Raw genomic sequence first — 25,115 nt, 5'->3', positions numbered from 1 at the left:
AAATGGTGATGTCAAGGGTCTTATATGTAAGCTTCTCAGAGAGGGAGTTCTTAAAGATAGCCCTGATATAGATCTAGAGGCAGAGATCCAGAGGGCACATAGAGACCCTTCAGGCGCTATGCTGAGAGGACAGCCCCCAGGAAGAGCCTGGTAAATTTCCACACTTTTACCGTAAAAGAGTTGATTTTGAGTAGGGCATTGTCTGATAAAACACTTCAAATAGAATCAGTTCACTATCTTATTCGCTCAGATGTGGGGAAGATAACGGCACAACGACAGTGGGAATTGGATGCCAGACCTAAGAAGTATGGGTGCACAGGTGCAGATGAAATTTCCAGCCTTTTTAATAGTGGTGTGGAGAAACCAAACGCACAATTTTTCATCACCCCAAGAAGTGGATACTTTTCTAACCTTAATGCGAGACAGCTCTCATTAGATACACCTAACACCTCGATATCAAGCGGATTTGACACAATTATCTTGGGAAACATAATGTCCCCCAAGTAATTCCCTTTTGTATACCATAATAGGGGGAGGGGTGTATGAATGTATGAATGTTCACACAAAAAAGGGAATTTATAAGAGGGAAAGCTATAAGCTATAAGCATCCACAATAAAATAACAGGAAATAAAGGGAAAATGAATAAACCTTATACACATAAGGAATTGGGAAAATAACAGAAAAAATTGTGGAAAAGACATAATATATATATATATATATATATATATATATATATATATATATATATAGATATATAGATTAGAGATCACGTTTTGGTGCCTACTTTCTGTTTTATTTAAGGGGAATACCCGATCGGATATCAGAGAGCTCTCAACCGTCGGCAAGTTCGCCAAAATAGGTATGGGGGGGGTTCCTCAGGGGAGGTGGGCAGTTAGATGGGTGGCAGGCGTAAAAAAGGGAAAAAATAATCCTCATGTACATAAAGAGACACAATACATTTTATATGGGAGCTGGATAGTGAGCTATTTTGTGGAAAGACGGTCTATATGGCCAACATGACAGGCAAGATAAAAATGATTAGTTGGAACGTGAATGGTTTAAGGGAAAGGAGGAAGGCACATAGGGTAATCGATTATTTATATAATTCAGGTGCACATATCTGTCTGCTCGAGGAGACACACCTAGAGAAAGAGGAATGTAAGTCCATATTTAAAAAATGCGGGTGGATTCAGGATATCCTCTGCTCAGAGCAAAGCAGTAGCACGAGAGGTGTGGCTATATTAATTAGAGCAAATGCCGGGATCAGGCGTGCAAAATTTGAGACAGATCGTTCTGGGAGGTGGTTGGTGGCTTCCTAATAACGGGACAGACTCCCCTCATATGTGCAGTGTATTACGGGCCTAATCAAGATGCTCCAGGGTCCCTCACAAAACTTAAAACTAGCCTAGTAGAGACTGATGGACCCGTAATATTGGGGGGCGATTTCAATCTGATCTTTGATGAAAACCTAGATCGCACTTCCAGAGTAAGATGTACTCCTCCCCAGAAATCCAGATTGGAGCTTAAGAACATTATGAGGGACTTTAACCTTATAGATATTTGGAGACTTAAAAACATAGGGAAAAGGGACTATTCTTTTTATAGCAGAAGATATGGTCATCATTCTAGAATTTACTTTTTTCTATTAGACAAAGCACTCTTCTCAGCAGTAGACTCCATATCCTATATCCCGGCTATTCTGTCTGATCATTCAGTTGTTGAGACGGTAATCCAGCTTAAAAAAAGGTACAGCAGAGGAGGTGGACTCTAGATAGAACACTTCTGCTACAAGAGGGGGTCAGGCAGGATCTAGTAACTCAGTCGGAGGAGTTCTTCAGGCTCAACAATGGGTCAACAAGTAAACAGACAGCATGGGAAACATTTAAGGCCTCCACTAGAGGCCTGTTGAGTGCCTTGATGATAAGGAGGAATAAACTGACGAAGGAGAAGAGGGAAGAACGCCTCCTGAAACTTAAATTAAAGGAACAGGAGCTTCAGAGAGCGTCAATAGATCAGTCAGAGAATAGACTCATTCTACAAAAAGAATTAGACACCCTAGGCGGAAAACTGGTTGGGTAAGGTACAGCTTCCTGAACTGTCAGAGGCAGATAGATCATCCTTCAGCTCTGAGATTAGGGAAGGAGAGGTGAGGGCTCAAATCTCGAAGATGGTCAAAGGTAAAGCAGCAGGCCCCGATGGGCTTCCTGTGGAGCTATATAGGATAGTTATAGACCAAATAGCTTCAGATTTAACGTTACTATTTAATGGAATCTTATTACGGGGGGAGCAGGCTCCAAAGTCATGGGCAGAGGCCACAGTCACCTTAATACTGAAGCAAAATAAAGATCCAGTTAAGATAGAGTCCTACAGACCGATTTCTTTATTAAATGTGGACTATAAGATCTTTGCAGGGGTACTAGCGACAAGATTAGCTAAGGTAGTCAAATCTATCGTTCATTGTGATCAGAGGGGCTTTATCCTGGATAGGCAACTTAACGAACTAACTTTTCAAGTTATTGCTGCAATAGACGTTGCTATAGAAAAAAAGTTGCCCCTGACTATTGTAGCAGTCGATGCCGCCAAGGCATTCGACCAGGTAGAATGGGAATATCTATGGACGGCCTTGGCTAACTTTGGCCTCCCAAACAATTTTATAACAGCTATTAAATCCCTATATTGTGCACCGTTAGTTAAAATCTTAGTAAATGGATCCCTTACAGATCAGATATCTATTGCCCGTGGAACTCGGCAGGGCTGCCCCCTATTACCCCTTCTGTTTAATTTATATATCGAACCTTTTGTGTGCCTGCTCAGGTCGGACCCTCTAATTAAACCATTCAAGATTACTGATTTAGAATAAAAATTTGCGGTATATGCGGATGACTTGTTGATGTATACCTCAAACCCCGAAGAAGCTCTGCCTAGGCTAATACACTCAGCAGAAAGCTTCGGAGAGATTTCAGGGTATACAATCAACAAGGACAAAACAGAGATTATGGAATGGAACCAGGAGGCAGGGACGGCGGGATGTAAGACAAGAATGAGGTATCTGGGAGTTCATTTAGTCAAAAAGATCATGGATATTCCAAAAATCTATCTGGACAGAGTTACTAAAGATATCAGTGCCCTACTCCATCGATGGTCATCTCTTCCTCTAAATATTTTCGGGAGGTTAAACTTACTTAAGATGATGATCATCCTTCCAAAGATCACATTTTTATTTAATTCTATACCCTTATCCTTTCCCATACCAATAATTAAAAAGTTACAAGGGAAACTGGGATCCTTTATTTGGAACTCAAGAGCTCCACGGATTTCCTGGAAAAACCTCAGAAGAAGCCTAAAAACAGGAGGGCTGGCTCTCCCTGACTTATCAGTATATTGCCATGCGTTCCATTTTAAACACTTTAGATTAATGGCTGGTAAAACTGACCAATCATCTTTGGGGGTATTATTTTTAGCGCTATTGCAGGACATCCCACAGGGACAAGACTCTTTTCTCTTCAAGTTTGGGGACCCACATTTTTTTTAATAAGTTAGGCTCAAGATTTTGGGGACAGCTCTAAGAAACTGGGCATTTGTTAGAAAAAAGCTTAATATCCCTTACTACGCAGCACAGGCCCAGATATGGGACTCTCAAGGGACACCAGCTTGTCTTTATGACCAACTGTCCCGACCATTAAAGTCAGCAGGTTTGGAATGTTGGGGGGACCTACAGGAAGGTGCACAGCTCTTAAGCTGGGATGTGCTCTCTAACTTGACTGAGGGGACACTCACCAGGTTTAAATATTACCAGTTATCTGGATGGTGGTCAACTAGAACTGTGGTCAATAAAATTCCAAACCCCAAATTTGACGCAGTGACCAGAAGTGGAAGGTGGAAGAGTCAAGTTGCATATTGGTATTCAGCTATGCTCGAGGATGAGGATGTGACGGAACCTGAGCTACGAAAACTTTGGAATAATGTCTTAATTATGGACAGTGGAAATTTTAGAGACTTGTGGTTTGACTCCTTTACCATCCTACAATCAGTAGTCAAACCTGCGACGCTAAAAAGAAACCACTTGTATACCATGTACAGGGTTTATATAACTCCAAAGAAACTGGCGAAATTCACCAACCTAGAATACTATTGCCCGAGATGTAGGTACCCCGAAGCGGATGATGTCCACATGTTCGCTGATTGCCCTGAACTAAAAGACTATTGGAGAAAGATTAGAGATTTTCTGGAAGAGGTCCTTTCAGTGCCCTTGGCGATAACCACAACTACTATAATGTCGGGGCTATGTGTGGGTTACAATGTACATGATCCCCCCACAAAATTTGTCTTTTATGTTATCCTCCTGGCAAGGCGCGAAATCTGTAGAGCTTGGAAGGACCCAACCCCCCACCACTTTCCCGAACTGTTTATGGCAGATTATTTTTACCAGTAAATCTGAAATGGCATGTGATTCTACAAGTTTGGTTAAAGTTTGGGCGGCCCCAGAGGCATGGCAACTCGGATGATTGGTTTTCCAATGATTTATCTGGGGCCTTGCTGGTTCCCTTGACTCCAAAGTAGCACGGGGCGCTTACAAGATTGTGAAATGGAGTATTGATGGGAAAGCAGTGGCTACTTGAGGGATCAGGCTTACCACCTCGTTATTGGCCGATTATAACAAGGGCCGGATCAGGACGACCAATCTGCGTTGAGGTTTCCAGTCTCCCATCAAGACTTCCAATAATGGTATATGAGGATTACAAAAAAATGTAAAAAAAAAAAATGAAACTTCTATCCCTTATTCGTTGCTATTTTGCCATCTTCTCACAATGGACTGCAGTCAGTGAGTGGACATTTCCCAGGCCAGAGATAAATGGAGTGCCTACCAGGAGAGTTCATGCTGAAGCTTCAGTTACAGTACACCAAAGCAATAGATACAGGAAACGATCTCTTTCCGTGAACCCCAGAACCATTGTTACAATAGGTGTAAGGGCAGGCTGCTGGGAAGTCAGGACAACAACAGGCCACATTGTCCCCAGCACAAAGGGGAAGACGGCCATGCATGCACCATAGGCTCAGGAGTGGGGCTCAGCAAGAACAGCGCCTGGCTCTCCAGGGGCAGCAAGGGATGCAAGTCCACTGAGAGCTATATTCCTTTTGCCAACTACTACCTTCTTGAAGTCTGCCACCAGAGGGCAGTGCTAAATATTTCAGCAAATGCAATTTGTCTGCTTTAAGGCTCCATTTTTCGCCTGGTCCATGCCAATCATGTCCTGGGCATTTGAGCCTCCAGGATTAGACAAAATACTGTGAAGAAGCGTTCCAGTACCTGCTGTGCTAGGCTTGTCAGCTCCAGAGCTTGTCATTGGGCATCGACCACACATATATAGTCGTCATGGCATCTTCAGTATGTAGCAGATTCCTTTTGATCATTCATATGGAATACACTCTGTTTCAGATGTTGTGTGACTCAAATAAGATGTATGACCATACATGTATTGTATATGCCTCATTATTTCATGAAAATTGCAATAAAATGTTTTACAAAACAATAGGGCATTAACTAGTGCCCATTAGGCAGCTAACTCTCTCCCCTCCTCTCCTTTACCTAGTCCCGAATGGGAGTAGTGGATTCCACATAAGGCCTCACAATCCGCAACCTCACCATGCTGCTGCTCACTGAAGTTGCGAGCAGATGCAGCGCCTGGGGCTCAGAGCAGATGGATAGCTGTCCCAGGTCCACCTCACTGAGAAGTACAGCTGTAGCAACGACTACCCAAAAGTCGTGCACCACACGGTCTCCCTCAGGTCATTTCTGCAGATGATGGGGATCTGCTACAGCCCTCAGTCACCACTGCTCCCGACTGCTAAGCTTGCGCGGACATCCCTAAACTGTTTTCTTTTTCATGGACATGCTAAACTAAGTGACTGGTCCATTGTCACCCAATCATCAGAGGTAGCCTACAGCCATGCCCCAGCTCCTTCGGAGCATCCTGCACGCGGCAGCAAGGGAACACTCGCCGCAGTTTGCATATTTAACCCTGGATCACTAGAGGCAACCACATATGCCTGAAAGCTTCAGTCACTTCAAAGGCACCACTGAGACTGAACAGACAGCCATTAATAGGATTTAGCAGAATTTGATTGGAGCTGCTGCCTGGAGCCCTAGACACACACATACTCTCCATCACGCCCAGACAGACCATCTACCTAATGGCAAATTATTTCAAACTAAAGGTCTACAAAACATTTTTTTTTTTAAGTTTCACATTTATTCTTTTTCTTTCTATAAGTTTGAAGATATTTGCCCATACCCATAAGTACATAATTTCAAACATTGCTCTCTCCATATGCTGCCTAAAATATGTAATCAGACAGAGGAAGTTAACAGGAAATAAGATGCATACGTTTTTTCGCTGTATAGGACAAGTTACTTACCTTTGGTAATGCCTTATCTGGTACAGAAATTATCTAGCCGCAGATTCCTTACTTTTGAACTTCTAGGTGCCAGGCAGGATCCGGAAGATTTTTGATAGCAGTACCCCTGTGCACCGGTAGATGGCGTTGGTTGATCCCATGCGACTTCGCCGTGTTCATCGTTGTCTTGACATCCGCATTGTCAATATAACTGCCACTTCGGCGTGCTGACATCAGTACTTTTCACAACTTTCCACGCCATCTACCGTGTGTTAAAAAAGTAACTAGGGCCCTAAAGGTGAATAACTCTGACACAAAAAAACAATTACGCAGTGCGGGGAGGATGGATGGGTCGGTAAGGAATCTGTAGCTAGGTCATGTCTCTACCAGAAAAGGCATTACCAAAGGGAAGTACCTTGTCCATCTGATAGAGACATCTCGCCGCAGCTTCCTTACCTTTAAACAGATACCCAAGCAATACCTTTCCCGGAGGTGGGATTGAGGAAAAGCTTTTATCCAGAAAATCCTGCAAGACAGAGTGACCAAACAGAGCCGCCCTGGGAACCGGAGGATCCAGGCAATAGTATCTGGCGGACGCATGCAAAAATATCCATGTGGCCGCTTGGCAGAGATCAGCAACTGGAACACCTCGCTGGAGCGCTGTGGTGGCTGCCTTTGCGCTAGTAGAATGGGCCCTAAGGCCTTCAGGAGATTGTTTCTTCGCCAACGCGAAACATATTTCGATACAGAGGATAACCCAGCATGATATGGTCCGCTTTTGGACAGCATGCCCCTTCTTTGCTCCGACGTACCGTGTAATGAGTTGGTCATGAACCCGGAACTCTTTGGTGTGATAAAGGTAGAACGACAATGCTCTTTGGGGTCCAGACCATGGGGAAGCTTCTCCTCCTTAAAAGGATGCGGAGGCGCATAGAAAGTGGCCAGCGTAAAATACTGTCCCAGATGGAAGGGTGATACCACCTAAGGCAGGAAAGATGCTCTAGTCCGGAGTACCACTTAGTCCGGAAAGACAGTCCGGTAAGGAGGCTATGATGACAGTGCCTGCAGTTCTCTCACCCTCCTGACAAAGGTGCCACAAAAAAGGCTGCTTTGATACTAAGCAGCCATAGAGGGCAGTTGTGTAGCGGTTAAATTGGTGCGCATATCAAAAAGGTAAGAACCACGTTAAGGTCCCACTGTGGCATAATAAAGGGGGAAGGGGGTATAAATAGGCTAACCCCTTCAAAAACCTCTGCACAAGTGGGATTTAAAAAGTGAAGGCTGATTTGGCAGCCAAAGATAGGCAGATAGGGCCGAAAGGTAGCCCTTCAGAGTGCCCAGAGCAGAGCCCTGCTGGGCCAAGGAAAGAATAAACAGGACAACATCTGACAGAGAGGCAGATAGGCGGTTAATAGGGCGGTCAATAGACCTATCTGTAAAATATTTACAAAATGTGTTCCATCGTCAGGACTATACAGACTTCTGGAGAGATGCCTAGCTGCCATGATAACTTTGCAGACTTCGGCAGGAAGGTCAAAAGTTGTCAACTGTGCCGCTCCATCTCCACGCAAGGAGGCAGAGAGTAAACAGGTTTGGGTGGAGAACCCTCCCCTGCTGCTCCCTGAACGCGGAGGACCAGTGCTCATTGCCAAAAGCTCGGGATACCAGACTCTCTGTGCCCAGTCTTGACCCACAAGAATGACTTGTGCTCGGTCGCTCCTGATCTTCTTGAGCACTCTGGGCAGGAGTGGTTTGGGCGTTAAGGAGTACAGGAGGACTGAGCTCCACTCGCGGCGAAAAGAGTGGAAACTCCAACGCGCAAAACTGCGGACATAGCGCAAACTTTTCTGAGGTGAACAGAACTAACGAAGGCTCTTACCACCGCTGAAAGAGTCCTTGCACCACCTCTGGATGGAGACGCCACTCATGATCGGCACGGCACAGTCAGCTGAGTTTGTCCACTCAGGTGTTCACTAAACCAGCCAGAGATTGAACCGCCAGGGAAATGCCCTATTGTCCCAGTGAGGTCCAGAGACGCAGGGCCTCTTGACAGAGGGTCCACAACCGCACACCGTCCTGTTTGTTGCAGTACCACATGGCAGTAGTGTTGTCCGGAAACACCTGAAGTAGCCTTCCCTTGATGGATGGTAAAAAAGCTTTCAGTGCCAACTGGATTGCTCAAAGCTCCAACAGGTTGATCTCCACCTCCCCAGATGGCCGCCCCATCCCAGAAGAGATGCATCAGTCACTACTGAGTGGGGAAGGGGGAGGGGTCTGCCTCTAACTCAATCGCGGTTAGTTAGCCACCACTGCAGGTCTCTCGTAGTGCCTTCCGATATCTGAACCAGGTCGGTGGGATTTCCCGGATGCTGTGCCCATTGGAACTTCAGGTCCCACTGCAGAGCCCACATGTGCCATCTGGCATAGTCCACAAGCAGGATGCAGGATGCCATGAGGCCCAACAGCCTCAGAGTCATTCTCACTGATATCCAGGATAGAGGCTCAAACATCCGCATCATAGCCCGAATATTGTGGACTCGCCGCACTTGAGGAATTGCTCGGAAAGGGAGCATCTGAGAGGGAGTCAGGAATTACTTCGGAATATTGATAATGAACCCCCGTGAGTGCAGGAGGTTCGCCATATTCTGGAGGTGGGAGGGAACTGCTTGGGACAAGCCCACCTTCAGTAACCAGTCATAGATATATGGGAAGACTGGAACCACTGATATTCGCAGATGGGCTGCAACCACCGGCATCACCTTTGTGAACACCAGAAGGGCACTGGTGAGGCCAAAGAGGAGCATGGCAAACTGAAAATGCTTGTGACCCACCGTAAACCTCAGGTAGCGATGATGGGCATGCATGACGGGAATATGGAAATAGGCGTCCTGCAAGTCCAACACTATCATCAAGTCTCCCGGATCAAGGGCAGACATGAACTGAGCAAGGGTGAGCATCCTGAACTTCTCCTTTTTGGGAAAGTAGTTGAGGGCTCTGAGGTCGAGGATAGGACAAAGGTCTCTGTCCTTCTCAAAACCAGAAAATAGCAGGGATAACAACCGCAGCCTATTTCTGGCACAGGAACCCTCTCTATAGCTCCTTTGGCAGAGGAAGTCTTTACTTCCTCGCAGAGTAGGGCAAGGTGATCCTCCGTCAGCCGGTCATAAGCTAGAGGTATGGATGGAGGGGTAGTCTTGAAGGGTAGGAAGTAGCCTCTTCAGACTATTTTCAACACCCACCTTTCTGAGCTGATGTCCTGCCAGTGGTGGAGGTGATGGCATATCCTGACACCAACTGGACGTTTATGATCCGGGGGGGGGGGGGTGAATCAGACTAGAAAGATTTCGCGATGGAGGAAGGGATTGTGGCTTGGCTCGACTTCCAGCCCCCCGAACCTCGGGGTCATGGTGGACCGCGTCCACAGCCCCGCAGAAGGTGCAGAACTTGCGGGACTCTCTGGGCAGAGTAGGGTTGGTCACAGGCCGGGGTGTTGAGTTGAGGCCTAAGGACTTCGCCATAGCCCATGAGTCCTTAAAACGCTCAAGTGCTGCATCTGCTTTGTCTCCAAAGAGACAGGAGCCATCAAAGGGCATGTCCATAAGATTTGCCTGGAAATCCCGTGAAAATCCAGACGTCCTCAGCCAGGCATGACACAGTCTGGCCAATGTTGAGGAAATCATTCTGCCTAGCAAGTCTGTTGTGTCCAAGCCACAGTGGATGGTGAACTTCGCTGCATCTCTCTCATCTGAAATAGCTTGGGCGAGTAGAATCTGGTCCCCGAGACTCTGGGCAGCACCAGCGCAACCAAATCCCATATCAAATGGGAATGGCGTCCCAAAAGGCATGTGGTGTTCAAGAACCGCAATGCTAGACTAGTGGAAAAGAAAATGTTCTTTCTGAAGCTTCCCAGTTTTTTGGATTCTCTGTCCGAGGGTGCAGATGGGAAGGCGCCACAGGAAGTGGAAGCTTGGACCACCAGGCTTGGTGGGGTGGGCGGTGAGGAAAGCTGGGGTGCCTGGTGCAAGGCGGTGGCAGCGGGCAATCGTTCTGTTCACAGGAGCCCCTGTGCTTGACTTGGACCCGGTACCCAGAAAAATGCTCGATAAGGCCTTGCTGAAAGGCAGCAAGGGTTCAGAGATGGAGGCACCAGGCTGCAGGACCTCTGTCAAGACGTTAGTCTTGACTGCCACCGTAGGAAGCTGCAGGCTCAAGACCTCCACAGCCCTAGGCACCACCACTGCAAATGACGCCCCCTCCTCCATAGCCAGGTTAGGGGGAGACAGCAATGCCAGAATCGGTCAGGTGTCCAGGCCGCTGGTATCACCCAGTTCCTCATACCAGTCCATATTCTGAGGTTGAGGGATTTCCAAGAAATCCTGCTCCCCCTCTGAATCCTACTCATCCATTTCTAAACCTTCAGAATAGGGCAGGCTGAACAGCATGGAGCCATATGGCTCCATCGGCGCCAGTCACCTAGTTGGTGGATGCACGACCAGCCCTGTGTCGATTGGGAAAGTGCTGCAGATGCGCGCCGACGACATCGAGCACACCTCAGCACTGGACGCAGCTCCAGGGAAGGTCGCAGAGGTATGATCCATGCCAGTCCATACCCGGGAACGGGTCCCGTAGGAGGCCGTGGCGCCGGAGGCGCGGAACCTATGGGTACTGCTTCATCTGACCCAGCGGGGCCCGAAAGCACGCCAGCAGGGTTAGGCTGCCCAAATATGGTGCACATAGTGTCATAAAATTCTTTTAGTTCGATGGGGTGCACTTCCGGCCCCGGAAAGGGGAAAAAACGCGGAGCAGACCCAGGCACCCTCTCCGCAGAGTGGGTCATCGAACACAGAGGTTCCTCCATCTTGTCGCATGACTGACGGAGCGAAGTCTAAGCACACTTCGACTTCTTGTGGTGCCTCTTACCTGACCCCAATGACTTTGAGGAAGAGGACTTTGACCCTCCTGAGCAGTGCTCGGGACCTTCCTCTCGATCGAGACCGGGAACGAAAAAGACAAGGTGAGCTCCTTGACGCCTGATTCCGTACCGCGATCAGATTCACTTAGAATCGACCGATGCCAACTACCGGCGTGCATGTGTACTGCTATCAAAAATCTGCCAGATTCAGGCGGACCTGGAAGTTCAAAGGTAAGGAATCTGCGGCTACATGTCTCTATCAGATACATGATTTTAGTAAATAAAGTCGAATTTACAAAAAAATGTTTTGTCTACTACATTTTTTTATAGCTAATATGACAACACCTCAAATATGTTCATCAGTCAGTAAAGATACCTCTTATTACTGAATTTGTGCCATCTTAAATGTTTTGATTACATATCCACTTTTATGTGAGACGAACACTAGACCAACACACTTGTGGCAATAAAAACATTTTTCTATGTTTTATTCAGTTGGTTCCATAATTTAATTAATAACACGTGAATAATGAAGTTGAAACCATATAAATACAATACCTAAGGTTGAGAAAAGCAGCAATCACTGCCACGATCACCAAAATGAGGGTGGTACATATGTACGGATAAAGAAGATATGTACTTGAGAGCCTTTCAAATGTGTTGAGTGGCAGCAGACCGAAAGCTTCTTCACACAGGTAGAGATTAGCATCAAAATCTCTGTAGAACAAAATTTTAAAATAATTAATTTTTCAGTTTCTCTCCCAAAAATAAACAACATGGTCTCAAATAAGATTTAAGGGGGATGGGGTGGTGGAGGGGTAAATAACAAACACAAATGCTATATAAAACTTTATAAATAAAATAAAATAAATAAAATGCATGATCACCATTTAACATAAGTACCATAAATACACTAAATGTATTACTTGCCAGCAAGAGTATTAAGCATTGGGAAAGCCTATTGATCTGGACTTGCCAAACTGCACTGGTTATTCTTTTTTTTGTAAGCAAATGCCGCAAAATAAAATAGGGCTGCCACATGCTTACATTAAATAAATTAGATTTCAAAATAATTCACTGATGTGGCCTTTTCACGTGTAATGTTTTTTAAACAAGAAACCTTTCAGTTGTGCTATATACATTATTATTATTGTAATTATTTGTGAAGGGCACAAGAGTATATCAGTACTTATGAAAACACTCAAATCACAGGCCGCTGCAATGTTATTTAAAGAATTTCTAACTTTAAAAACGGGACAGAAAATACATCGCCATCTAACGGGGGATCCAAAGTGCAGTCAAAATAAATAGATGGTATTAAAGTTAACATATAAAATAAATAAGATTAAAAAACACACACACACATATATATATATTTTAGAGCAGTTTTTCACTGATGAGAAAGGAATGTTTTTTTACACGTTATCCTGTTCCCCACTATGGGGAATCTCCACTGATCTAATAACTACTTCTCCCAAGGTCACGTTTTGTGTCACATCTTTCCATTATTTGGACAAGGGCAGGAAGTACTTGTGACACATATGTACAATTTAGCAGCATATGGGTACATTGCCAACTCCGTTGACTTACTTTAGAAAAATGGAAAATTACATAAAATCAAGAAATTTCACTAGAAAGTAAGAAAAGTGACTTTTAAAAAACATCTTTTACGTGCCCTTTTTTTTTAGGTCCCCACCAGACAGCACATGTGCTGTCTCGAATATACTGTTGTATATACTTTGTGGGCTTCAGCCCGCCCATAGGCTTTCCATTTGTTGGCTGCTCCGTCGCTCTTGTATTCTTCCTTCCCATCTGCCACAGCATGCATGCATCATGCCTCTTCCTGGGTTTAGCCCTCCACAAGAACATGGGCCAATTACAACCATCTATTCACAATGCCCATTTTAGGAACTGTTTTAGGAACAACTTTTTTCTTTATTAAAGAGCACTTCACATTATTGCACTCGTTTTGACTTGCTCCTAGCTTATCTTGTCAAATATTAAAGAAGTACGCTTCGTGCATTCTTAAGAGACCTTATCATACTTAATGTTTTCTTTTACATGCTTTAAATGGCAGAACTTTTCATTGCTTGGCTCGTGCATGGGCTCTAAGACCAAGCCATACCATTGGCGGGGTTCAACAGGTTCATTTACTGGGTTGTTTCCATCTTTTTTTTTAAATTTATTTATTTATTTTGCAGAGTTTTATATAGCGCGAACTAGACCCGAACCGAATCAGTTATCAGAGCGCTTTACATAGCACCAGTTACGTTACATGAGGACGGACACACATTCATTTTTAGGCACGGGGAGATTAAGTGATTTGCCCAGAATCACAGGAGGTTTTGGCGTCGTTACCGAGACTCGGACCCAGATCCCCAGGTCCGAGGTCGAGTGCCCTAGCCGTTAGGCCAACTCCTCTCCATCTTTTCCATGGCCTTCTGTGAGATTCCTGTGTCAGAACTGCTAGCTTCGTGCCTCCAGCAGCTTCCAATTCAGGGTACAGCGGCAGCTGCACCAACGCCTAGAAGTGCTACTGGACATCTTTGCTCTCTGGTGTAACTTAGCACCCACTCCACCCTGAATGTCCAGGGGTGTAGGGGGGAGAGCGGACGAGTGAAACCTGAAGCGCCAGTCCACATTCTGATGCTTATATTGTATTGCAGTTTTTGTATAGCACCTACTCCCCAGAGGTGGGGCCGGCACGCTTCCACAGATACAATTACTGGTTTGCTGCATTACTTAACTCAGTTTTCGGATTGGAACTTGCCCATATTATGTAGAAATTGGGGTGCCGTGGCTATAATCCTTACTGGAGCTTGCCAAACTATAAGCAGGGGCTAACCACCATTGATGCAGCAGGTGCAGTGGCAGAGTGGGCCAGAGCCCTAATGGATCCATTGAACCCTGACAAGTTTTGTACTTTACTATATCAACTGCACCAAAAGGGACCATTTAATTTTCCTTGCATGCACCAGAGCCTCTGGCATCCCTATTACACTCATAACCAATGCTTATACTGGGACTTTCCTGACAAGTGGTAACCAGATCTTTAGTTACAACGTGGACCAAACATGTATGCATTGAAAGTCGCACAGGAGAAACATGAAGCAGCGAACAGAAATATCTGTACTTATGAAAGATTGCGTTAGGTCCCTTACTGTCTATATTGTAAAGCAAAAATGAAAATATTTCTAAGTATTGCTACGCTTTGGACCAGCTCCTGAATCTTAATGTAATCAACAACACATTTGCATAGATGACCTAACCAAGACTCCCAGTTACACTCTCCCCTAAAGAACAATTGTATTAACTGTGAATGACTTTAAGGAACGTCTGAAGATGTTCACCATTTGTACGGATGTGCTGGGCTGACCATGTGATTGATACCTGTAATGTGCAAGTCCCTGCCAACTGCTTTCTTTGCCATGCATGATAACCTCCAACCAATCCTGTTTTTTTATTTTATTTAATAGCACTTTTCATGCGGAGCTGTTTGTGCCAACATGTTTCTTCATAAAAGGGAAAACTACAAGTTCGACTAGACGAAAATGCTGTTGCCTGAAAAGTCAGGATTGACAGGTGTCACACAAAACATAGGATCATTTGGTAGCTGAGTTTGCATACCTGCACGGGACTCTTTAATGAGATAAATGCATGAAATACCCCTTTTTTAGGTCTCACAGCGCAATTGTTGTACTGGGAGAAATATGGTTTACAATTCAGTGGGCTTACAACCCACCCACAGCATACAATTAGTTGTTTTCATGGTCACTCATTTGCAATCTTTCAACTGCTTAGCTCCTGTAGGCTTCCCTTCCTTTCTTGTGTTCGTTCCTCCCAGGACCATGGAACAAGTACTTTTTCTTCCTCGTCTTTTTGCAATGCACAATTTTTTATATTTCATAGACATTTCGATATTCTGGGATAGTCAATGTGCTTTTCTACTTTTAACACAGGAATGTGGCTTGTTATTTATGGTGCTTTCAACTTACCTGCTGTCTCTATTGACGCTTTAGTTACTTAAACCCCAAACTGTACTACTCTATGCTACTCCACTCTACGCCTCTCTACTCTATTACATTCCACTAAACCCAATGCAACTCTCCTCCTCCCCACTCTACACCAGTTTACTATACATCACTTCACTCCACGCAATGTCATTCTGCACCACTATATGCCACTCTACTGTATATCACTCCACACCTCTATATGTTACTCTACTGTACACTATTCCACTCTTGTTTATGCCCCACCACGCCCCTCAACTCCACTCTCCTCTACGCCAATAACTTGTAGCCATGCTAAACAATAACCACGCTGCTGTACAACATGGCTAAAAAACACTGACAAAGCCAGTTGCTCTAAAGTAGGCGAGGCCCATTGGCTTTGCTGTGGCTTATCTTGTAAAGTGAGTTGGAAGGTCAGGACAATGTAGCTCTGTAGGCCGCAGCTATGCCTCTAAGGGTTCTTAGTCTTCCAGTGTCTCATCATGCCCTGGGGGGTCGCATACCTCGGTTCTTTTTGAGCTGACAATCAATTTTAAGCATAAATCAACTTTATCTAAAGGAGATGGGAGGTTTTGCTTGTGGTGTCGGTGGACATTTCCTGAATACATTTATTCTCCTCCATGGAATCTCCACTGATAATCGTAAGCACTGACTAGAATACCTAGCACACCCTATAATTTGCAATGGAAAGAATAAAAAACAGATCCGTAGAACTGGGCAAAGAGATTTCTCAAGGAGAACAGTCAAATGTAGTCATTTTCTTTAGAATTTTAATCAAGACAATTTTGTCTTGTAAAGGTGTGAACAGGCCTCAGGGAGTGGCTATGGAGAAATTGGAATATTTCTCAACAAAGCAGCAGTAGACGTATATTTGCCTCTGGTTTAATGAGCAGTTGGTCTACCGGGCAAATCTTTGTCAGCTTTTTGATAGTACCGGAGAATGAAATAAACAATACATTGAGACAGTGATTGTTGCCATATGGTAAACTCTGTCCATAATGGATCACGGTTGACAAATAACTGTTTGGACTTAAGTCTTTGGTCTTATCCAGATAAACCTTTAAAACTGTTCTTACATCAACTGTGTGGAGGTACCTCTCTGCTGCAGAAGAGATATTCTGAAAAAATCCAAAAGGAATAGTTTTCTAAACAAGCAAGTCCGGACCTTAGGCAGGAACATAGAAAGCTCTCATTATACTATTACTATGAAATATTGTGTACAGTTCATGGGCAGATTGAGCCTTTATCTCACTAACTCTGCACAAAGATGTCATCGTTAACAGAAAGGAACTTTCCAGGAAAGGTCTTTTAAGTAAGCCTTGTGAATAGGCTCGAAGGGAGGGCTAATGAGATTAGGCCTGGGTGGTAAATTCCACTCTGCTCGCGGAATTTGGGTAATTTTGCGTTCCGCAGAGAACGCGGAATTGGCAATAATTGCGCAATCCGCAGCTTTGCAGAACTTTGCTTGTTCGCGCTTTCAAAATGCGTGTTCACAAGATATTTCTCCCCGAGCACGCAAACAGCGTTCTCAAACAGGAAAAAAGCATCGTGAATGGGTGGAATAAGCAATTACGTGTGTTCACAGAACTTTTGCGTGCTCGCAGAGCTTTGAAGAGCGAGACTACGCAAATTCCGCCCGCCCCTAATTATGAGATACAAAAGGACAATTTTTCATTCCCATGTAGGAGAAGGTCCCTGAATAGGGAAAAAAACTTTCTTAATGCCCTACAGCAAATTCTTCCCTACAGGGATTTTGAAAAAGATGTTTGAAGGACAAATTCTGTATGCATGGATTGCTGCAGGGTGGACATTAATAGAGTTTAATTTCAGTTTTGCCTTAGCCAAACGAAGACGATATTGAAGCAGTGCTTCTTCTTGGCAGGTGGTAGGGTCAAAATTGTTCACCAGATACAGAACCTCTTTCACCTAAAGGAGTAGGAGGCCTTCGCAGATGGCCTTATAGCTTCTTCTAACATGTCCATGTAGTCCTGAGGAAGACTCAATTGGTCATGTTGTATGGGTTCAGGAAACGGGATGCCAAGTTCAAGGGTGGAAGATTGGGGTGCAATATCTGGCCCAAAACATGTGCAAGAGGTCTGGTCTGCATGGCAGCCTACTTTGTGGGCATTCAGAGAGATGGAGGAAGTCTGTGAACCACCATTGATGAAGTCACTCTGCAGCAATCAGAATTATTCTGTCCCTCAAGTAGGTCAGCTTGATAGATTACTGCTGGTAATAGAAGAATGGGAGGAAAGGCTTCAAGAAATTTGCTTGAGCCACAGGGCATTCCCTATGGTCCCTAGTTGGTAAAATCTAGGGGTGGGCAGAATTGGTGGAGTTTGGTTCCACTGAATTCTGTAAGATTCCACAGATTGATAGTGTGGGGATTTGGCACCATTTTCGTAGCACAAAATGCACCATTGCGTCCAAGAATGGATGAGAGGATGCATTTTGCACATAATAGCGCACCCAAACACCCTTACTTACTATGCAGTGATTATGCTGCATAGTATGTAAGGTTACCGCCGCAGAGTGGTATGTAGTGCTTTCTAAACTTTAGAAACCACTGCATATTACTCCGCAACATACACCCCTTGGCATCCCAACATATTCTCCAATGAGTACTGCAGAGTATGTAAGGGCACAGAGGGGTATGCACTATAGTGATGTCTAAACACGGCGGGAAGAGGGAGCAGACCCTCTAGATTTAAAAACCACTGCAGTGGTTTTTAAACATAGAGGGACTGCTTCCTCTGCCTGCCCTGTTCAGAAATCACGGCAGTGCATCCACCATAATCGCCCTTACATACTCTGCAGTGATTACTGCAGAGTTTGTTTGGGACCAGAGGGGTATGCTCTACAGTGGTTTGGTTTCTAAACAGGGCCTCAAGAAGAAGCAGTTCCTCTATGTTTAAAAAACATTTCAGATTAACAGTGATGTTTAAACATCGAGGAACTGCTCCTTTTTCAGCCCTGTTTTAGAAACAACAACCACTGCAAATAAATTTCGCCGAAGGAGCAGTGGAATTTATCTGTAATATCACATTACAAGGGTAATGTGGAATTACCAAATTCCTTCGATTCCACTGGCAGAATTAAAAGTTCCTCCGATTCCACAAGGGGATTTAAAAGTTCAGCCCAGGGATAGTAGAATCTCAAAGCAATGTTTGGGCTGCTTTTATTATTTCAGAAGAGGTCTGTTTTTGGGAAACCTCAATTGCAAAATATGTCTCGCAAAATGGAACAGTTATTGAACCATTAATGTTTTTTGTATGGTCATGCTCAAAGAGTCTACCTGAGCATTCTGGATCCCTGGAGGTGGACAGCTGTAATCCTGATCTTTTTGGCTATTAGCCATCTCCAGTCAGATTCAGCCTCCAGTGACAAGGCTCTGGGTCTTCCCTAGCCCTCCTTGTTCAGGTAATGCATGATTGTTGTGTTGTCCATTTGGACAAACAGGAAGTCCATCTTGAAGGGTGAAAGAAACGTTTTCAGGGCTAGGTCCACCAACCTCAACTCCAGCAGGCTGATGTGATATACTTGTTCCCTCGGAGACCATGTGCTTGAACGTGAAGATGATCCATGTGAGCACTTCAACATGATGAGGAGGCATCTGTTACAAATATATGCTTTGGGATGTCTTCCTAGAACCTAATTCCACAAACCAGGTTTCTCTGGATGGCACCACCAACAGACAGATTGTGCTGCCTGTGGTGATAAGAATTACTTTGCCTTCCCATTTACCTGAAAAGTGGCCCCACTGATACCCCAGCCATTGTTGTAGCACTCTTACATTGAGGTGTGCATTTGGTACAAGGAGATGCAGGGAGCAAATCCAACCAAATAGAGACGATATTTTGTTTGCTGTTGGATGAGCGGTTTTCTTCAGACTGCGACATTTTAGGAGGACTGTTAAAAGGAAACAATTTTATGTAGAAACTGCAGTGGAAACCGATTTTTCGTGACTGATGTGCAGGTCCAATTAGGTGATGGTAGTAACTGCAATGAGGTAATTATGGCACACTTATTGATATGGTGACGCCTTGATCAGCCAAACATCTATATAAGGCTAGATGATGATCTTCAACTTCCGGAAATGGGCTGCAGTGATGTCCATTGTCTTTAAACAGGTCATGGGTGCAAACTTTAGGCCACAAGGAAGGACCTTGTACTGGTAATGGCCGCATCCCACTATTAATCTCAGGAATTTTCAATGTTTTGAAAATAAGCATCTTTAACATCAATTGAGCATAGCCAAACCACCTGATACAGTGTCAACATCCCAAATTCTTCTTTGCAAATCCAAGTGTTCACCATCTTGAGATATAGAATGAGTCTGAGTTCATCCGGCAGCCCTTTTTTCTTCATCAAAAATAGTGGTTATAACTTCCCATTCTTTTATGACCAGTAGGGACTTTTCCACAGACCGTTTTTGCAAGAGGATGGAAATATCTTGGATGTACAGGGATGACTTCTTTGGTGGAATAGCTGATGGTGGGTTTCTGCAGCAAACAATATGTAACTCAAAAACAAAAGGTTCAAGATCCTGTGCTATGCTTCAGGTCTGAGACCGGTGAGTGTCAGGAAGAACTGGGTACGGTCAAGTCAGGACAGTACCCATGAGCTGGAAAACATGATCAGCACTCAGCTTCAGCACTGAAGACTTGCTTGGATGCTATGACACTCTCATTAAGTATCTCTAAACTCTTCAGGCTGGTTTCCTGGAAGGTTGTCTATGAACTGCTAGAGTGAGCCCCAGAGCGACTTGTCATAAGCTCATAAAAATGCTGTGGCACTCACTGGTTTCATAGTAGTAGTAGACGTTCTACACATTGTTCTCCATATGAATTCAGCTTCTTGCTCTTTGTCCTGAGGCACTTTAGATAAAGGGGCAGTAGCATGGGATTTGCAACCAGCTGACACAATGACGGAATCTGGAGGAGGACCTATGCTAAGAAACAGTGGATCCTGGTCTGGGGCCGGTACTTCTTTTAAAGTTGAGATGAGTGCCTTGATAGAAGGTGGAATTAGGAAAAGTTCCTTGGTGGGTTCGAGAAGTCCCTGAAACCAATAGTAACAAAGTGCTTGAGACGAAAAGTTGGTGCAACGTTTCCAAAACAACAGATAAGGTGAACATTGCAGCTGGAAGAGATATTCCGCTTTTTGCCTCTCTTATAAAGACTTAGCCCTATCAATTCCATCAACAGGAGATATCCTTACTAGAGAAGAGTCGGTCACTGTAGGAGAGTATCGCCCCATAGATATTAAAGACCTTGGCAAATGTGATCAGGATATAAAATCCCATCTGAGTCGTGAGTGCGCATGAATTGGCGATCTTGAACTATTTGGATGGCAATGAGATTATAACCTTGTCCTACACCCGATACATGACTGTGAGTAAATGCTCTGCTATTTAAACGTCTATGTGATATATGTCCTCGTAATTCTCAATAAAAACTATATAAAACATCTTGTCCTACACCTACGATGAGGTCTAGAATGTTGGGTTAGAGACCTGAAATTTCTTGGTGGCAGAAGAGGTATGAGCATGGATTTTGAGAAACCCTTGGTAGCACTCTTGGGGGAGAATACTCCTCAGGAATTACCAGAGGTGGAGGAGGTGTCAAACATCACCGAGGTGGCAGAAGAGAAGCCAGCGAAAGGGTGGATGGTGGCAGAGAAGGAGAGTCTGGCATAAGGACTAGAGAAGCCAGTCTACTTAGTGAATATGCTCTTGAGTACTCAAGAGTGTGATTTTGAAGGAAGCTTTCAAGCTTCATCGTCCTTGGTCACTCCACAGTTTTCTACACAGCAGGAGAAGATTGTCTCAACATCAATGATCACCTTGACGTACAGGCCCTATTCCTCTTCTACATTAAATGTGCCCTTGATGGTGATCTAACCTTCGACAGTGAGCATGCTGAAACGAATATGTGACGTTACAACGCCATATATTGCATCTGTACCCATTCTTGATGTCTACATCCTCGATGTCAAAAGGGGACATTATTTCTCGCTATGTCTTCTCCATTTTGACCTCCCTTTGTATTAGCTCTCGGTGAGCGAGACAGGAGCACTGGTATAGAGGGCAGCCTCTCTTTGCTCCTCAGATGTTCCTCCTGAAATTGATTCCTGCCACTTCCACTTTTCTTTCCGGCCATACATGCAAATCTTCTAAAACCCTTTCAAAGTGTGCCAGGGGAGGGAGAAGCAGTGATGACACTTTCTGGGGCTGTAAGATTCTGGTAGGCACTGGATATAGACCTGGTGAGGGTCCGTTTTGATAATTTTTCTGCCAGATTTTGGGGACTCATTTTAAAAAGGTTCTAGAAGGTTTTTTTCACCAAACATTAAACATTATCAGGGTAGACGGTATAAGGAATACCACGGGCATACAAATACAACACTGGAAGCAGGAGTCCCCCCCTGCTCCTCATCCAGGGGTGCCTTGTCATTTCCTTGATCCTCAGTTTATATGCGTGTGAAATTCTAGTTTGGTCACAAACACCTAAGGCATTAGTTCATTCCATGGTATACCATCCATTATCCGATGACTTTCTCATCCTTAAGTGGGAATCTGCAAGCTGCATAAACTGTTTCCTCTGCTCTCATATACCAGTAGTTTGGAAGATTTTTCTGAGGAAAAAGCCTTAAATAGGCCAAGCTACTGCTCCAAAATGCTGCCAGAAAAAAAAAACAGAGGTTAGGATTAGTTACTTACCTGTAATCCTAGTTCTCTTCCAGGGGTATCCTCATCAAAGTCATAAGCATTAGAATATTCCCGCCCATGTGTGGGACCCCGGAAACACTATATTATATGTGCCCCACATATATATATACACTCATATATAATATATATACATATATATATATATATATATATAAAAACATGCAATAGCAGCCAAATAAAGAACAGAGCTGAAATATGCTGTAAAGAATTTCCACCATACATGAGTTATAAGCATTAGAAAACATGAGAAAAACAACACAAAGTTTGTTTTAGAAACTGTTTTAATGCTCAGAAAGCAGTAGAAATTCTCATAACTCACTGGAAGCATAGAAAGCTCCCAGGCTGCATTGCAAACACAGTCTAAAAAGACTGAAAAGCGAACCTGTAGCTGCATAGCAATAAACTGACACCGTGCCTTTAAGGCACCCATGACCCCCAGTATCCCATCATGCCTCAGGGGTGAGAGTTAGGTCAGTTGTTCTTTTCGGAGACTGAAAATAAACCCAGTAACAGATAGGTTAACAATATCTCCTTATTAAAGAATGTCCTTTGCCCGGGGAGGCGGGAGGGTTGCTTATGACTTTGATGAGGATACCCCTGGAAGAGAACTAGGATTACAGGTAAGTAACTAATCCTTCTCTTCCAGGGGATCCTCATCAATAGTCATAAGCATTAGAATAGAATAGCGAGCCTCACCTCATCTCCCTGCGGGCAAAGGAGTAACAATACAGTAATAACCATATTAAGCCTAGTAACCACTAAGCTTGTACAGGCCGTAGGCTACCCAAATAGATTCCTCAAAGAGGCTTGTCCTACTTGAGTATCGGCCCTGGAATCACATTCGAGACAGTAATGCCTCGTAAATGTATGAACTGATTTCCATGTAGCAGCCTTGCATATCTCTGACATTGGAATGTCGTGCAAAAAAGCTACTGTAGCGGCCTTCCCTCTAGTGGAATGCGCTTTGGGTGACGCCAACAAAGGTTTGCCTGCAAGCTGGTAAGCCAATTTAATGCACGAGACAATCCATCTCGCGATGGACCTCTTGGCCGCTGGAAAACCTGTTCGCATTGAACCATAGTTCACAAACAGTTGATCTGATTTCCTAATCCCTTTGGTCATTTCCAAATAGAACTTGAGCACTCTCTTAAGATCTAAGGAGTGAAGTGACCGCTCGGCTGGGGTCGTAGGATTTGGAAAAAACGAAGGGAGGGAAATGGACTGATTTATATGAAAATCAGAAATGACTTTAGGCAAGAAAGATGGATGAGCCCTTAGGACTACCCTATTGTGATGAAAAACAGTATATGGTTCTTTCGCACAGAGAGCTTGAATCTCGCTGACTCTGCGCGCAGAGGTAATCGCCACCAAAAAGGCCGCCTTCCAAGAGAGATGTTGCAAAGAGGCCTTGTGGATGGGCTCGAAAGGAGGTGACATTAACCTGGATAGAACCAGGTTCAATTCCCATGGAGGAGAAGGGTTTCGCACAGGGGGATACACTTTTTTCAACCCCTGGAGGAAGTCCTTAACCACTGGAACCTGAAAGAAAGAAATCTGATCAGGTGATTTTCTGAATGCTACTATGGCTGACAAATGCACCCTAATAGAAGCGTACTTTAAACCAGCAGTTGCCAGGGAAAGGAGGTATGGTAAGATGACGTCCTCCTGCCCTTTAGTCGGATCTAGGTGATGATCCCTACACCATAAGTAAAACCTCTTCCACTTGAACGCATAGGACGCTCTCGTGGAAGGCCTCTTAGCCTCTTTTAAAATGTTCATGCATTTAGGAGGCAAGTTCAAATGTCCGTATTGCAGGACCTCAGGAGCCATGCTGTTAGGTTCAGTGATGGGAGGTTGGGATGCATTATCCTCCCGTTCATCTTGCTCAACAGGTCCGGCCTGCAAGGGAGTCGTCTGTGTGGACACACAGACAGATGTAGAAGGTCCGGGTACCACCACTGCCGCGGCCAATCCGGAGCTATCAGGATCATTTCCATGTTCGACCTGCAGAGCTTGGAAACTACTCTCGGAATCAGAGCCAGGGGAGGAAACGCGTAAGCGAATGTCCCTGACCAATCCATCAGTAGAGCATTTCCCTGAGTCCCTGGCTGGTGGAACCTGGACGCGAAGGCGTGGCATTTGGAGTTTTCGTCGTCTGCAAACAAGTCTATGGTTGGACGACCCCAGCAACGAAAAAGCTCTTCTACTACTTCGTCGTTTAGCACCCAGTCTGGCTGATCTTCGAAGTGCCTGCTGAGTGCGTCTGCTTTTACGTTCAACTCGCCTGGAAGGTGCACTGCCACTACCGTGAGGCCTCGAGAGAGGAGCCAATGCCAGATTGCCTGAGCCTCTCGAGAAAGTGGGCGAGACCCTGTGCCTCCTTGTTTGTTCAGATAAAAATGGTGGTCGTATTGTCCGTCTGAACTAGGACTGAGTTGGACTCTATTGCTGGAAAAAAAGCTTTGAGAGCCAGGAATACCGCTCTGAGTTCCAGCATATTGATGTGGTATGTCTGCTCCTGCGCAGACCACTGGCCTTGAATTCGAAGCGGACCCATGTGCGCTCCCCAGCCTTGCAGAGAGGCATCCGTCACTATAGACTGGGTTGGTGAAACCGTACCCCCACCAGCAAATTCTTTCTCCGCGTCCACCATTTGATGGCATCTTTCGTCGCTTGGGAAAGCGTGATACGATCCTCCCAAAGTCCTGTCGCCTGGTCTCACTGATCCTCCAGAGCCTGCTGTAGAGGACGCATTCTCAGCCTGGCGTTTGGGATGAGAAAGATGCAGGACGCCATGGAACCCAGCAGGGATGCTACTTGTCGGGCTGTCGGAAGCCGAGATTGTAGCAGGATTCCACATTTCTGACTCATGGAAAAAAGTCTCTCCTCCGAAGGAAACGCTTTTCCCACTTTTGTGTCCAGAACGGAGCCTAGGTAGTGGATTGACTGTGTAGGCCGCTGGACTGACTTCTCCAGGTTCACATGGAGGCCGAGCTTGTGCAACTGGAGCAGACACAGATGTAGATCGTGCTTTACCTGTACCGGAGATGAACCTTTTAGGAGCCA

At 44.9% G+C, this 25,115-nt stretch overlaps 1 protein-coding gene across 4 annotated transcripts in view; it reads right to left on the bottom strand.

The window, feature by feature from the left end:
- DPY19L3 (dpy-19 like C-mannosyltransferase 3) overlaps window positions 1–25,115 on the bottom strand; it is a 517,935-nt gene that overhangs the window by 146,260 nt on the left and 346,560 nt on the right. For all 4 annotated transcript variants that reach the window (XM_078671604.1, XM_078671603.1, XM_078671605.1 and 1 more), the window contains one exon: window positions 11,868–12,026. In XM_078671604.1, coding sequence (XP_078527730.1) covers window positions 11,868–12,026 — 159 coding nt within the window. The remainder of the gene's footprint in view (window positions 1–11,867; window positions 12,027–25,115) is intronic.

The sequence above is a fragment of the Lissotriton helveticus genome, chromosome 12 (genome assembly GCF_964261635.1).
Source record: "Lissotriton helveticus chromosome 12, aLisHel1.1, whole genome shotgun sequence".
Lineage (NCBI taxonomy): Eukaryota > Metazoa > Chordata > Amphibia > Caudata > Salamandridae > Lissotriton > Lissotriton helveticus.
Note: the sequence above shows the minus strand (reverse complement) of the source record. Positions and strands in the feature narration are given on the sequence as shown.